General features: G+C 52.0%; 2 protein-coding genes across 5 annotated transcripts; both read right to left on the bottom strand.

Moving 5' to 3' along the window:
• Positions 1-4,807: 4,807 nt before the first annotated feature.
• RPP25L (ribonuclease P/MRP subunit p25 like) lies at positions 4,808-6,138 on the bottom strand. The gene has a single exon (XM_065879624.1). The coding sequence runs from the start codon at positions 6,110-6,112 to the stop codon at positions 5,621-5,623; it is 492 nt and encodes a 163-aa protein (XP_065735696.1). The 5' UTR covers positions 6,113-6,138; the 3' UTR covers positions 4,808-5,620.
• Positions 6,139-8,509: 2,371 nt separating this feature from the next.
• Positions 8,510-14,850, bottom strand: DCTN3 (dynactin subunit 3). Of its 4 annotated transcripts, XM_065878818.1 has the most exons (7): positions 14,721-14,850; positions 13,410-13,494; positions 12,640-12,726; positions 10,717-10,800; positions 9,695-9,753; positions 9,026-9,085; positions 8,510-8,834 (listed from the first exon to the last, which is right to left on the bottom strand). In XM_065878818.1, exons 1-7 carry the CDS (start codon positions 14,814-14,816, stop codon positions 8,745-8,747), a joined length of 561 nt encoding a protein of 186 aa, XP_065734890.1. In that variant the 5' UTR covers positions 14,817-14,850; the 3' UTR covers positions 8,510-8,744. The 4 variants fall into 4 exon arrangements, with proteins under 4 accessions (XP_065734890.1, XP_065734891.1, XP_065734892.1 ...); XM_065878819.1 differs by lacking the exon at positions 9,026-9,085 and having other exon boundaries at positions 8,745-8,864; positions 14,721-14,816; XM_065878820.1 differs by lacking the exon at positions 10,717-10,800 and having other exon boundaries at positions 8,745-8,834; positions 14,721-14,816.
• Between the last annotated feature and the right edge of the window lie 997 nt (positions 14,851-15,847).

Genomic DNA, 15,847 nt, shown 5'->3' with positions numbered 1-15,847 from the left:
AGTCAAAGCTCTTATTCAAGATTCAACACAGGCATTACCTCCTTCTCTTTGAAGCTTTGCCTGTCCCTAAGGACTGGACGAGGGATTCTGAACTCTTGAAATCTAATGAGCTTCCCTAATTTCTATACTTACCGCACCAATAATGAAATCACCTATATATATGGCTTATAGCCCTCATGGGGCTGGAGCTTCCGAGCCCAGTGACTATATTTGTCACATTATGGATGATAATTAGCTATTTGTGGAATAACTGAGAGGTCACTAAGTCTATTGAAGGCCAAATATCAAGCCACTACTACCCAGTGTCCCGACTCTGCACAGACCCTACAAAGGGAAGGGATGGGCCATTTCTTCGCAAATGCTGTCATCTTGTGGACAGACTCAGAAGTGCAGCCAGACATCACCTGGGAGTGGTGATGCCTTATAGCATCAGGCCTGATCCCAGAGTTCCAGGCAAATAAGAGGGGAGTGAGGAGGTAGGCCCTGAAGACGGAGTGCCACTGGCATCCTCTGAACAATCTTGATGAGTTCTAAGCAGACAGAAGGCAGAAAAATCTCATGGCAAGTGGGAAGAGTGAGGAGTTAGTGTGGCCAGAGCCCAGAGTCCAAGGGGACCAAGCTGAAGATGGACTGTGGCATGTAAGTGACCAATAAAGGGGATCCTTTAAGGTCATCCAATGAATGAACTTGGATCTTGTCTTCTAATCTGGGCATGGAGAGACTAAGGGAACAAAAGAATGACAGATGTGGGTATGGCCCAGAGGCTTAGCCACACACTTGGAGACTCAATATTCATTCACTTATTAAATACTTATGGGGCACCTACTATGTGCCAAGCAATGTTCAACATCCATAGGTTATATCACTGAACAAAACAAAGATCCCTGCCCATCTGGAATTTACATTCTCATCAGGAGGAGACAGACAGTAAACAAAAACATTAAAGAAGTAAATTATATTTGAAAGAAAGAAAGAAAGAGAAAGAAGGAAAGAAAGAAAGAAAGAAAAAGAAAGAAAGAAAAAAGAAAAAGCAAGCAGGGTAAGGGATATCAGAAGTACTCGACTGCAGTTTTAAATGGAGTGGTCAAAGTTGGCCTCATTGAGGTGACATTTGAGCAAAGACTTAAAAGAGGGAGGGAGACAGCCATGCAGGTATCTGGCAGAAGGGCATTCTAAACAAAGGGAACAGCCACTGGCTTGGTTTGGACAGTTCAGAGGGGAGTGAAGCAGGGAGACCAACAAGGAGACTGTTTTAAGACAATGATGGGCACAAATCAGCAGAGGCTGTGGGAATGGAGAGAGACCTAGGAAGCAAAATTGTCAGGACTTGGTGCCTGTTTGCATATGGGAAGTATATAACTCCTTGTCATATTGTTCTGAAGGCCCCACTTCAAGGGGACTCGCTGTACGTGCCACCTCCAAGGCAGGTAGTGAGAATGCTCAGCACATTCTATCCTGGCTGCTCCCTGCCTCCTCCACATACTGTCCTCCACAGCCTCTTAATTCCTCAACCTCATCTTCAGTGACTTTCCCTCCAGGCCACCCAACTATCTACTCTCATGCCCACTAGCAAGTCCTGTCAGCTCGTAAAACTCTCAAATTCACTGACTCCATTTCATTCTTCAGCTACTGTTGTGTTGAATTGCGTCCCTCCATAAAAGTATATTGAAGTCCTAAGCCCTAGTACCTCAGAATGTAACCCTATCTGAAAATAGGATCTTTATAGAGGTAAGCAAGTTAAAACGAGGTCATTGGGATGGGCCCTAATCCTATATGACCAGCATCCTTATAAAAAGGAGAAATTTGGACACAGAAACAGACACAAAGGGAAGACAGTGTGAAGATGGATGACTGGAGTAATGCATCCAAAAGCCAAAAAGGCCAAAGGCTGCTGGCAAACCAGAAGCTAGGATGAGTCAAGTAAAGATTCCCCTGCAGGTTTCAGAGGGAAATGGCTCTGACACCTTGATTTTGGACTTCTAGTCTCCAAAACTGACAGTACAGTTCTGTTGTTCTAAGCCACCCAGTTGGTGGTACTTTGTTATGGGAGCCCTAGAAACTGGTACAGCTATGATACCCTATCCCAGTTTTCTCATCTACTCCACCTCACCCCACCCCACCCATTTTCATGGGGTCTAGGCCACTGACCCCTACCCCCTTCTATCTTCACTTCTTTCCTGACCCAGTTTGGATTCCTTGGGCCTTCACCACATACACTTTCTTGCTAGTCTCCTCACTATTCTTCCATCATTTCTGCCCGTCTTAACCTAGTATAAGAATGTAACAGTGCTTCCTCTGAGTCTTCACTTGTCCCGTGGGTGCTGCTGGAGCGCACACACCCTGACTGATATTACAAGTTCATGATCATCAGCCTCAATTGGGCTTTTAGCCCTGACTGGTCATCCTCCTGTACCTCCCTAGGTATCTTTCCCAATTCCAACAACTATCTCACCAGCCTCCTTGCTCTACTCTCAGCAGCAGAGCTGGACTCCTGCTTCAAGAAATTAAAAGCCTTCTGAACTCTGAATTCTCTTATGTCCCACCTTTACCTCTTCACCCATCTGCAGGCATAGCCATCCTCAACTCCTTCCCTCCTGTTCCAGGGAGTCTGCTCTCCTCTTCGCTTTGTGACGGCCATACCTCCATGCTCCAAGGCCCACTCCCTTTCATCTCCCCCAGGAGCCTCACTCTGAGTTGGCCACAATCTCCTGCACCTTTAATCCCTTTCCCTATTGGCTTCCCCCATCAGCCTACAAACAAGTCTCTGCTAATTCATTAAACAAATAAATAACTCTCTCTGTATCCCAGTCACCTCTCCCCTCCCATCTCCACTTCCTTATCTTTTGTGCCCTTACCTTTTCTAAGAGATTATGGAGGAAGAAGCCATACTACAGTGAATTAAGGAGAAAGTGGGAAGTAAAGAAATTGAATCAGCAATTATACGTAACTCTTATGCTCCCTCCCTCCTAAGCCTGGTCAGGCTTTCTGACTCTAGAGGTCTCACCTCTCTCTGGCTCCCTCCCTGCAATTCCTCCTGTAGGCCCCGACTAGGCCCTGTAGAGGTCAAACAGAGAAAAGGCCCCAGAACCTAGCCATCTCTCCCTCAGCCTGTGTCCTATCTCCTGATTCTCTGAACTGCAGATCCTGTTCTTCCCAAGGGATTCTGACCCCAGCTCAGTTTCCCTCCACACTACCCCTGCCATCACCCTGGAGACCCCAGGTGGTGCCTTAATGATGAGCTGCCCAATTGGGAGCCCATCCTAGGACTCCCAGAGCTTGTGATGCCACCTTACTGAATCATTCCCTCAACACAGGTCACTATGCTTATTCCACTGATCATTCCACCTGGCCACAGCAGGCTAGGTCAGGATGGGATGCTGAGCCACAGATCAATAGTCTGCAAGAAGCCTGGTCCCAAAGCTCTGGAGAGCAATGATACTCAGAGAGTTGTAGATGGCAGAAGACACTCAAGTGGAGACGCTCAGCGAAAAGGCACTATGCAGAAGCTGGGTGGGAAGAAAAACCCTGAATTAGCCACAAAGAGAATGGGGGAGAAGTCACACAGTTGCTTGGCAGCAAGACACCGAAGTCATGACCACAGTCTCAAGGAGTGTGTTAGATGCTTCATGGCCCTCTGCAGTTGAGAGGCCCAGCTGGGCAGCTGCTGAGAGGGTTTCCTGTCTCTCCTAATATCCCCTGAATCTCCATTACCCACCCCTCCACTCTGGGCAACTGACCTCAAAAAGCAAAAGATGCAGTGTTCAAAGTTTTGACCACAGCCTGCTGGCCCTGTGGTCCCCTCATCCCTGCTCTAAGCCCCTATTGGCCCTATCCCCTCAGCCTATCACTTCAACACTCAAACTGCTGTGCCCACCCTGCCACATGGGCCCAGAAGAGCCCGAACTTTGTGCTTTCCTGGTGACTGGACACCTAGGATACTGGACACAACAGAGAAGACCTTAAAATCCACTGGGAGACGCAATTCACTCAACTCTTCACTGAGTCTACTACTGCCCACAATCCTGTTCTGGTTCCTGTACCCCACTGGCTACCACTGCAATCTTCACCGCTGTCCTCAGGCCCCTGACCTGACCATGGTGAACCTGAGAGTCTGGCCAAGATGAGACAGAAAAGGAACAGCAAGGGGTAAAAAGGAAAGGATGAGACCGGAAGGGAAAATGTGGGGCTGAGGTTATGCTTTTAAGGAAAAGGCATATTTGTAAGCTGAGTCATTAATAATGAGAGCAATTAACATTTACAGTCATCCCTCGGTATCCTCAGGGAATTGGTTCCAGGAGCCCCCATGGATTTTTTTTTTACCAAAATGTTTAAGTTTCTTATATGAAATGATGTAGTACCGTCAGCCCTCTGTATCCACGAGTTCTGCATCCACAGATATGGAGGGCTGAGTGTATACAGGCCCAGGTGGTATCTAAGAATCATATGTATATTCCTACATTTAATCCTCCTAACAAGCCTATGAGGTAAGCACTATATCTTGTTTCATGGATGAGAACACTAAGGCACAGAGCAGTAACTTGCTAGTGAGTGGCAGAACCAGGATTTAAATAAAGGCAGCCTGGTGCCCAAGACCATGATTTTAACCACTATACTGTAATACAGGCATACTTCAGAGATATTTTGGGTTCACTTCCAGACCACCTCAATAAAATGAAGATCTCAATAAAGCGAGTCACATGAATTTTTTGATTTCCCAGTGCTTACAAAAGTTATGTTTACACTACACTGTAGTCTATTAAGAGTGTGATAGCATTATGTCTAAAAAAACAATGTACATACCTCAATTTAGAAATATTTTATTGCTAGAAAATGCAAACCATCATCTGAGCCTTCAGTGCGTTACAGTAGTAACATCAAAGATCACTGATCATAGGTCACTATAACAAATATAATAATAATGAAAAAGTTTGAAATATTGTGAGAATTACTGAAATGTGACAGAGATACGAAATGAGCAAACGCTGCTGGAAAAATGGCACTGACAGACTTGTTCAATGCAGGCTTGCCACAAACATTCACTTTGTAAAAAATACAGCATCTGCAATGTGCAATAAAATGAGGTATATGCTGCAGATGGAGAAAATGACCTGGCAGAGTCCTTAAACCAGCCCCAAACAGGAGGCAGCCAGCCACCCAGGGCTCTAGACACAGTCAGGTTACTGCCTGAGGCTTCTTATCGACTCTAGATCCTCCCAGCACCAACCTGAGCCTACCCTTCCTGTCCCTAGCCTGTGAGCTCCTGGGGGTCAAGAGCAGGGACTCCCACTCCCTTAATCCCACTTCCACACAGCAGGCCAAGCAGAGGCTCATCAGACGAATGGGCAGAACCTTTATTTCCTAACCCACTCCTTGGACCTCTGTCAGAAGGTAGATCAGAGGCACTGTAGGTAGAAGGCAATCCAGAACCCAGCAGAGACACCACACCTGTAACTCTTCATAGCAGTCCCTTTCCACAAGCCAGAGGGAAGTGGAAGCAGGACAGGGAGGCCCACTTCTGTAGACTCAAGTCTTGTTGGGGGTGTTGAGCAGTTACAGAGGCTTCTCAAAGGCCCAGCCATCCTAGACATTCAGGCCTGGAGAACAGCTTGCCAGCAGGTCTTCAAAACCGGGTGTCTCGAGCCCTCCTTCGGGGTCGGGGGCCAGAGCTGGAGGTAGGTGTGGGGCCCAAGCCAGGGGGTGCCCCCGGGGGCTGGTAGCCACACTCATTGGGGTCCAGTGGATCTCGGCTGAGCAGTACCCATACCGCAGGCACATGGCGGCGTACCGTGAGGGGATCTAGGCCTGCGTCGGGTGAGGTTGGCACCCAGCTGTCCTCGGTCTGCAGGAAGCGCAGCTTGGTAAGCTGGTGCAGGCCTGGTACCCGCCGTTTGACAATCTCAGCACAGCTGACAGCCTTGCCTGCTGCCCGGCCAGAACCTGAGAACACCACATGCCGAGCACTGCCGCCCTCCAACCGCCCCAGCGCCAGGCCCAGCAGGTTGCGGATTTTGCTGCCATCTCGGACCCGCATCTCCAGGGTATCAGGCGGTAGCTGGGGCATCGGGGAAGCTGCTGGGAGTTCCACAGAGCCAGCCTTCCGGTAGTGCTCCATCCGGCTGCTGTCGTGTCTGAATCTTGCTGCCCACTGCAGGGAAGTGTCAGAGGAATGCTAGGCAGGGTGCCCTGGGCCACCTCCCACCCTGGCTCTCTAGGACGTGGGCCCACTCCTCATCCCAGATTTCCCAGAAACAGGACCATATGCCCTCATACCCAGGACAGGGGGCCACGCCTGCCTCACCCTGGGAGGGGGCTGTACCCCATTCCTCTGGACAGGGCCATAACCCTCCCCCGACCCCGGAGTCCCTGCGACAGGACCAAATTCCCCAAACGCTGGCCAAGCCCCCTCATCCCAAGCTCCCTAGCACTGGGAATGCACTTCCCTCATCTGGGGCTCCTGGGGACAGGGCCCGGGCCCTCACCCAAGACTCCCTGAGAACAAGGCTGAGTGTTCCTCACGCTGGGCTCTCCAAGCGGTGACAGGGACAAGGCCCCTCACTTCGTGCCCCCAGAGGACAGGGCCAAACCCCTACGCCACAAGCTCGCCGACACAGAGCCAAGAGCCCTCATCCAAAAGCTCCTCAAAAACAGAAGTGACCCCCTCCCCCACTCCGGGACCCTTAGGACAGGGCCGAGCACCCCTCACCCGGAGATTCCCAGGGTCGATCCCCCTAACCCAGGTCACTCAGACACTCGGGAACAGGGGCTTGACGCCGAGGGCCGCTCGAGCTAACCCTGGCGTCGAATTCGCCGGCGGCCGGGCTCGGCGGTCCCCACCGCCACGGGCCGCCCTCAGTGCCCGGCAGGCCGCAGCGGCCCAGCAGCCGACCTCCCCTCTCCTCCCCGTACCTCCAGGAGCCCCCACCCCACTGGGCTCCTGCTCTCACCACCGCATCCGAACACTCCTCAAGCTCGATCCGAAGCCAAGATGGCGCCTCCCGGGGGCGCGCCGAGGCCGCGAGGCCGCGCACGCCGGACGGGGCGGGGCCTGAGGGGCGGGGACCCCGGCGCCTCCGCCCGCAAACCGAGAGGTGGGGGGACGCCGGAGAGTGAGCTGGGCCAGGACGCGGGGACTCGGAGCGCTCGGGCTGTCTCAGCTGTTCAGCCCCGGGCAAGGAGCACTCCTATTGGGGCGGAGAGAGCCCTGCGGAGGAGAGGAGCGGCCGTCGGAGGAGTCCCGCGTCCGAAGGATGCGGAGGATTTGGCCCTTAGAAGATGACAGGGAGGGCGTTACCCGTTGAGCACACCGAAGCAGCAAAGGCGGAGCAGCGGCTTTCACTTTGGACAAGAGCAAGAGGTGCCGTTTGAAGTGGCCTCTGCTGCGGGGGCGAGAGCCTTGGCCAGCGAGTTCTGAGCTTGGACCTCACCCTGTGGGCACTGGCGAACTACGGGGGTTTTTCATCAGGCGCAAGTCAAACCAGTTCGTGTGCACAGCGCACTGTGGCTGCAGCACAGGCGGGGGCGGGCCGCAACCGCTGGTGACTCCTGCCCGCAAAGTCCCGGGGGCATGTCCACGGAGATTCGTACGTTGCTCCGCGTATAATAAGTGCTCAAATATTTGTTATAAATCATTTGTTGAAAGAATGAACCAGAGAAACAGTGGGAATGGGGAAAAGTAGATTAAGTTGGAAGATACCAGGAGGTAGATTTGACGACTGTTCGGACGAAGAAGGAGGGAAGAGTCTAGGATGACTCCCAGTTTCAGACGTGCTGAATTTGAGATGCCGGTGAGACCCTGCTGGTGGGCTGGTGGGCTGGTGGGCTGGTGGGCAGGCCAGATGGAAAGGGGCCTGGAGCCACAGCAGTCCCTGAGACCACAAGGGGGCAGCAAACACTTGGTGGAGTGAGGGACCATCAGTTTCTCTGCTCTTTAAGATGCTCTCCTTTCCAACCGTACCACCGCCCGCCACGGCCCACCCCCCCAAAGCCCCCTGCATCCAAACCTCTTTTAGTCTCCCCTTCTCGGCTAAGAGCACCAAGTAGGCTCCCAAGAGAGAAACTTAAAGGCTCCCCTCTGCATTGCACATGCTGCTCCCTTGGCTCTCAAAACCCTGCATGTCACCCTCCAGGGCTGCTTCCCACATTCCTTTTTCTTCTGTGCCCCCAAAGAACCCTGGTGCCACCTGTCCCTCCCCTTTTCCTCGACTGTCTCCTCAGCTAGCCTGTACGGGGTAGGAATCAGGTGGACCCTACCTGTGTCCTCCCCACCTTGTATGGCATCTGACATTTAGAGTGTACTTGGTAAATGCGGGATAAATGGATACATAAAGGAATGTTCCACTCACATCAAGCAAATGAGAGCATTCATCCTGAGAGCTTTACCTGTCCCGGAAAATCAGACTAGGACGAGTATAGCTCTCAGTCCAACTAGGAGGAAGGCCAACAACTCTGGCCTATCAACCTCATCCCCACCACCATATCCATACAACACCAGGAAGCTAACACACACCTCCAGTGATCTGTACAGTTTATTGTCTTTGGAACAGGACACTGATGAGGGGAGGGGGTGCAAATAGCAAATCTCAAGTAGCCAGACCTCTGACCCCAGAGCCCCACCTGAGTGCAGACTGGTAGGCTGTGAATCCAATAAATACAGAGCTGCCTCTGCTCTGTCCTGTTACAAGGGCAGGTTGGCATAGGGCCTGGAGCCTGGCTGCCCTGGCCCACCCTAGGATGGGAAGCAGCCATCACTCCTCTTCTGGCTTCACTTGCTTGGCAGCCTCTAACTGGCAAAGTAGCTCATCCCACTGCACGAATTGCTTGGAGAGAAGCATTGTCTGGTCGCAGGTCAAGGTGAGAATGGGCATCTGAGAGAGGGAGTGGAGAGGTTTGCATCTGCCTAAAGTGTCGGAGAGCAGGGGGACAGGCAGGCTGGTTGGGATGGGATGAGAAACAGAGCTAGAAATGGAATAAAAGGACAGGGCTCCGGACAGCACTCCTCAGGGGCCTGGCTGAGCAGAAAGGATACAGTCTTGTTGTATTCCTCTAGGAGAGCCTTGGACTCCTCAGTGATCTCCACACACTGGTCCTGTGGAGCCAAGGTGTGGCAGAGAAAGGAGTTGGACAAAGCCCCCGCTTCCCACTGCCCACCTCATCAGGGACCCTAGCTCCCCATAGAGCCTAGAAAAGGTAATGTTTAACCCCAGTGCCAAAAGGAGCAAATTTCTAAAGAGGCACTTTCAAGCTCCAGTGTGCGTAGCCTAACTGCAGTCCTAAGGCTGATGGGGGGGGGGGGGGTGAACCACACATTTAAGCAAATACTCCTGCTAGAATATGCCTCCTTCTCCCTGTCCCCTATTTCTGAACCCTCCTTGATCTTTACACTAGGGCCTGGGAATAGTGAAAAAACAGCTCTTCTACCATAGTTAAGGACACATCATCCCCAGGAATTCATGGGTACCTCCCAACATCAATCTGATACCTCTGGGTAGCCCTACTCTGGGAGGCAGGAGACCTGGATGTGACCGTAGGCAAATCCCTTCCCTTCTGGAAGGCAGATGGAAGACAAAGGATAAACCCTAAATTCCCCCTGAAGCTGACATCAGGGAGGCCTGAGGCTGCTTCCCCAGGAGGCAGGGGTGGGGACTAGGAGCCTCACCACCTCTACTTTCCCCTCCAGGCCTCTCCCCTCCCATACCTGCTGCTGGATGTGGATCTGGGCCAAGCGCTGCAGGCGGGCAGCATGCTCAGGAACGGCTGTAAAACACAACGCACACTGCCTAGTGATGCTTGTGCCTTCCCCTGGGACTGCTCAATAGTCTATTAGGTCTTCGGTAGGATTAGAGTATTGAGTGGAGAAGCTAAACAAATGCCAGCTTCATCGACCACTGCTTCTGGACGTGGTGGTGGGACTCCCTGCCCACCTCAGTCTTACTCTAGGACCCAAAGGGGAGGGGAAGATGCAGGCCCCTAGAAGAAGACAAAACCCTGGGGTTCCCAGAGTTGCCCCATACACCCACCCCAGGGCTGTGAGCAGGGCCAAGTAAAGGAAGCTTTGATTATCATGGGATCTGTTCCTTTGCTCTCAGCCCAGTGGGACCAGGTCTGCCGGGCCTAGGGAACAGGGAGCCTGCAGGTGGACTGAGGATGAATGCCAGGTCCCTAAGCTGGCCACCTGGAATCCAACACCCAGAGCCTCAGCCACCATGCTGGGCCCACAGCTTAAGGGTGTCAGATGCTCAGCAGGAAGCTGATCAGGGGTAGGGAGGGGGAGCTGGGAAAAATACCTCTAGAGACAGACAAGATGGCTATCTGGATTCAATTAAAGTCACTGTCTGCTCGTCAAAACCCAGGCCTAGGGACTGCACTAGGCAGTGCGGCAGGAAGAATTCACACACATTGACACACCTGGCAGGAACTCTTACAGTAAAATCTGGGCTCTGCAGCACCCTGAAGGACAGATGCTGAGGGGTGGGGTAGAAGACAGAAGGAATCCCAGAGTTGGAGGTCGCTGGCCTTACATGAGTGTCCTTGGTGCCAAACTGCCTGACATTCTGAAGCTGAGCTCTCTGCCCTGGAAATTTTAATCCCAGTGCAGGTGTCTGGTACCCCCAAGGTGAGATAAAGACAAGGAGCAGAGCTAGCCTGAGCCCAGGGAAGTCCTGCCCATCCACCCACCTCCCCAAGTAGAGTAGTGGAGCTGCAGCCCCAGAGAGGTACCTTTGATATGAGTGCTGTCCAGCATGGGCACCAAAGCCTCCACCTGCTCCAGAAGCGCAACCTGGGAGAGGATAAACTGCTCCTCTGAGGCATAAACAGAAAAGGCAGTGGCAGTGAGGCGAGCCTGGGCACAGCCACTCCCATGCAAGGGGCTGATGAGATGGCTGAGCCTGGAGCTTGGGGCAGCTAGTCTGCCCACTGCCCCCTTCGCTATGTGCACATTACCCCAATCTGTCTCCACCTCTCTTGGATGCCTCTGGTCTGACCTATCTTGAGCCCAAGGAGCCTCTAAGTTCCTCCAAATCCTACCTTTCTCCAAGTTTTAACTCTGAGGCCCCTTCCTCTAGCTTGCTATCAACAAACTCAGAGCCCCTCCTAGGCCAGGAAACAAAGTACTTCAGACTTGGGTACCCACATGCAAGGGCTCCTGGGAAGGTCTGAAAGAGGAGATGTGGAAAACTACCAGGCAGGTTCTGCTCAGTGGATCTGAGAGGCACAGACAATTACAAGTTCCTGGAGAGCTGGGACACTAACAGGACAGTCCAGTGAGGAAAGCAGGACTGGAATGACCCTGTGCACAGGGGGTTTCAGTGGCTGCAGAGTGGGAAGGGCATTCAAGAAGGGAGGACTGTTATGTTAAACATTTGGAGGCAAGAATGCTTGTCAATTAGTCGAGGAAAAAGAATTCATTTGGCTGAACTGGAGCAAGGAGAGCACAGGAAACAGCTAGATGGGAGGGCAGATCTGGCAGTCTATAGAAGGCTTGGAATGGCATGCTAAGGAATTAGGAATTTATCCTAATAGGGAGAGAGACACACACACACTGAGGTTCCAAACTAAACAAAGTGGCATGTTGGAAATGTGTTTTGGGAAGACGATACTGAACCACATGCAAGAAGGGGAAGACTAGGGTCAAGAAGAGGACTTAGGAGACTGCAACTATTCATGTACAAGGGGATGAACACTGAGGCAGTGGCGACAGGGAGGCATGGAGAGGCTGGACTTAAGAATCAGTGCAGGAGGGACCTCCCTGGTAGCGCAGTGGTTAAGGATCCGCTTGCCAATTCAGGGGACACGGGTTTGAGCCCTGGTCTGGGAGACCATGCCGCAGAGCAACTAAGCCCGTGCACCACAACTACTGAGCCTGCGTGCCACAACTATTGAAGCCCGTGCGCCTAGAGCCAATGCTCCGCAACAAGAGAAGCCACCGCAACTAGAGAAAGTGCACGCGCAGCAATGAAAACCCAACGCAGCCAAAAATAAATAAATAAATTAATTAAAGAAAATAATAATCGGAGCAGGAGAAGACCTCCTGAACTTGGTGTCTAAGCCACAGCAGTGGCTCAGGTATGTTCTGGTTCGCCATTGTATACCTCACACCTAGGATAGTCTGGATCACAGTAGATGATCACTTTTGAATGCATGAACAAACACAGGTGCTTGGCAAACCATACCTCGTGGAGTGGCTAACTAACTGATAAGCAGACATTGCTAAGACAATAGTTCCTGCCTAGAATTCTGAAATCCCAGCGCTTTCTCACATGAAAGAAAGATGTTGAAACTCATGCCTATCACCTCACCTCTCCCAAATGCAATGCTCTCTGCCCCTCCCCTTTCTTAGAAGCTCCTATGTCTACTGAGCAGAAGTAAGGAAGGTTCCGAAGGAAAATCCTAGAGGCAGGCCATAGATAGAACACCGGAGTAGCTTCCACTGTGGCTGGCACCATGGTCTGCAGCTGGCTCTGAAGTATACTGTACCCAGTGCCTACTAGAGGACCACAGGACCACCTCCAGCCTCAGTCCAGAACCAGGCCAGATTCCAGAAAGCAGCTTCCAGGGCTGTATCCAGGGAAGCTATCTCTGTGCCCGACTTCCCCACAATCCACATCCCCAGATGCATATGCACATACTGTCCAGCACTACCTGCTAAGATGAACTGCAGCTTAGAGGCATCAGGTATGGCAATGCGGTCAATGTACTCAGGATCCAGGTATTTGATCAGGTCTTCAACTAGAAAAGTAGCAAGATGGAAAATGGAATAAGGTTGGGGAGTGGGGATCAGTCTTGTGAAGGATATTAGGGGAGGTGTCAGCCTTGGGGAGACCCTTGAGTGAGGAGCTGACACCCTCAGCATCCACACCAGGCCTCCACCAGGTCCCCTATCCCCACTTCCCTGTCTCTACCCTCTGATCACCTGCTGGCCAGCCTCAAACTTTAAAACCCTGGGGCCCTCAGCATTCCCAATGATCTATCCTCAAGGCTGGAAGGCGCCTTGCCCCTCAGTGCCACCAAGACATGCCAGAGCTTTATCTGATTTCTAGTTCCTGAACAGGTTGCTAGCTCTGACAATAATCAAAAAGGGCTGGTTGAGCCAAGACTGGGGCTCTCAGTGCCTGATTTCTTTCCTGCCTCTGAACCTTGCCTGTGGAAATTCCATACCCTCGTCCCTCCTTCCCCCAGGGGACCTTTCAGGCAGAGCTCTTATCCCATAACTTAGGACATTGCCATGGGCTTGGGGTTTAACCACAAAGTAGAAAGCACACCCCAATTCACCATTCCATCAGGGCAACGTCTTCACCTGCTATCCCCAAAGGGCAACTCCAGTGACCTACTAGGCTGAAGAGCCTGGGCAGGGAACCAGGAAGCACAGGCTTGGGAAGGAGAACAGGCAGACACCTCATGGAAGCACTTACTCTTTTTGTACAGAATCTTCACCCTCTCCCTCTTGCTGGCGATGTTCCCCAAAGCCACCTGCACCTTGACCAGGCCATCGGCCACCTATTGGGGGAGTGGAAGTTAATTCCATGATTTACCACTTGGCTCAAGTCTTGGAAGAGATAAAGAGCCCTCATTCCCTCAGACTCCCAAACCTCCTTGTCCCAGCTATCGTCCCCTTCTCTAGTATTAAAAGAGATTCAACCCTACCTTCCGGGAATCCTCAGTGTGAAGGGGGAGATAATCATATACTCCTTGGGGAGTTTCAATTGTGACTGGGGAGGTGATGAACTACTTTAGAGTTTATGGGGCACTAGCATATACTATCTATTCCCTGATTCCTCCTCTTGGCTGAACCTACCTAGGCTTTAAGGGTAGAGGATGAGGAATTCCAATATTAAAGGGTTGAATAGAGGGAGAGGCTATGGAAGTGTATGATATCACACAGGTTTTAGGTTAGAGGGTAAGGAATGACAATATTCAAGGGTCAAATATATGGGAAGACAAATAAGACTGTGTAGAAGCAGCCAGAGACGTAGGAGGAAAATCAGGAGGATTTGTGTCATAGATGTGAAAGGGAGAGAATGTTCTGAGAAGTCAGTTCTCACATGGGACACAATCTGTTAGTGACAACTAATTCCACAAGGAGTGTACAAACAGACATCATTACCTCTGAGGCACTCAACTCCAGGGTGTGCCTGACACTCCACCTTCAGTGAAAAGTCTTTCCATAGTTAAAAAGGGGATGGAAGGGAAACTGAGCTGTACAGTTGTCAAAATTCAGTCACTGGTGGGAAGGAGTGCCAGTCCATATCTGAACACTCAGTACCCAATCCCTTCCCCTCCTAATCCCGGCCCTCCCAGACCACACCTCTAACCCCCTGGAGCCTTCTTTATCCACCTCCGGTCTGCCTCTTTTGGGGTCCTATGGACCTCTCTTTACACAATTCACTTAGCAATTACGCAGGGCTCCACAACGGCCCTTCCGAGCTTCAGCTCTTACTGAAACTCTGATTAGTCAGTTTCTCGAGTGTGTCAGGTCTCCCCAACTACCCCGCGAGGGCAAAGGCGGGGTCTCCACAGTGAGCCCACCTCAGACTCACAGTGCCCTCCGTGGGAATGGACTCCGAGAGCCCGATATGCTCCGGGAGGTCTCGAACCTTTGTTACTTCAAAGGTCGGGCTGCGGGCAACGGGACTCTGGAGCGGTAGCATCCATCTCGAGGACCAGGCCAGTAGACGGCTGTTGCTTTGCCCCAGAGAGGGACCATTGGACCCCAGATAGCTCACCTTCCGCGAGCCGCGAGACCCGCCCGGCCCGTACACCCAGCGCTCCAGCTCCTCCACACGGGCCTGTAGCCGCTGCACATCTGTCACAGCCGCCATAGCTCCCGCCGCTCCGCCTCAGCCAGGAACAGCCAGAGGGCGGGACGTCCGTCCAAATAGAGAAGGCGGGCCAATCCGAGTGGATGGGCTCCCCTGCATACAGGAAGTGATGCCACGATTCAGCCCTTCGATGCCGGAAGCGGCAGACAGGGCCGACGAAAGTTGTCAAAAGCTGTCTCGTAACCTAGGCGACGGCCACCCGTCAGGCCCTACCTTAACTTCCAGCCCCTGCTCATCAAAACAACCTTTGCCTTTATTCCAGGGTACCAAATTCCAGGGTACCAAAGAGGTTTCCCCCCATTCTCCGAGGTTGCACATATAAATATACCCATTATTCTAAGATTGGTCCATTCCCATAGAATACTAGGAAGCCCCTAAGGTTCAAGTTGGAGTCTTCTAAGGTTCAAGCGATTAAGTGTCGTGCCAAGGACACTCAACATTGTAGTGGCAGAATCGGGATTTGAACTCAGGCAGTCTGATTCATGAGACTGAGCTCTCCTACTCATGGCCTTTGCTATTCTGTCTTCTCTGAGAACCCCTGGCCCAACACAGCCTGTGCATACCACATAATTCCTCCCCGACCCACAGGCCCAAACAAGAAGGAAAGGAGGCACTGGAGAGGGAGGGACTGCAGCTTTATTATCCAGATATGACCTGAGGGACATCTTCACAACACCCCAACTCAACCCTTCACCTGGCTCCTGAAGAGAAGCAGGTCTGACTCGAAGAGGTGGAGTCCTAGAGATGATATTGACACAAGGGAGCATATGAGGAGATGATGGGGGTTACCGGGGGAAGAACTCTTTGGTAGATGCTGCTGGAGTTGGCCAGGGAGGAGATGCCCTCCTTCTGCAATGAGGTAGATGTAACATCAGAAGAAATCTCTTTGGCTTCAAGTCCACATGGCATGGTTGACGGGGGGAGTGGCCATTCCCAGGTCCTAGAATGGGCACCTTGGAAGAATGGGTTGGAGGGGTGTCTCCTCCCCCCTCAGCAATGGGGTTGGGACTCTCAATTTCAGGTGTGAGCTC

Source organism: Phocoena phocoena, chromosome 6 (genome assembly GCF_963924675.1).
Source record: "Phocoena phocoena chromosome 6, mPhoPho1.1, whole genome shotgun sequence".
Lineage (NCBI taxonomy): Eukaryota > Metazoa > Chordata > Mammalia > Artiodactyla > Phocoenidae > Phocoena > Phocoena phocoena.
Note: the sequence above shows the minus strand (reverse complement) of the source record. Positions and strands in the feature narration are given on the sequence as shown.

Excerpts from the sequence above, each read along its gene's own strand:
- RPP25L (XM_065879624.1), bottom strand. The coding sequence starts at position 6,112 with ATGGAGCACTACCGGAAGGCTGGCTCTGTGGAACTCCCAGCAGCTTCC.
- DCTN3 (XM_065878818.1), bottom strand. The coding sequence starts at position 14,816 with ATGGCGGCTGTGACAGATGTGCAGCGGCTACAGGCCCGTGTGGAGGAG. Across the intron at positions 12,727-13,409 it reads GAAGATTCTGTACAAAAAGA|TTGAAGACCTGATCAAATAC; the intron begins GTAAGTGCTTCC and ends CTACTTTTCTAG. Across the intron at positions 8,835-9,025 it reads TAGAGGAATACAACAAGACT|ACAATGCTTCTCTCCAAGCA; the intron begins GTATCCTTTCTG and ends ACCTGCGACCAG.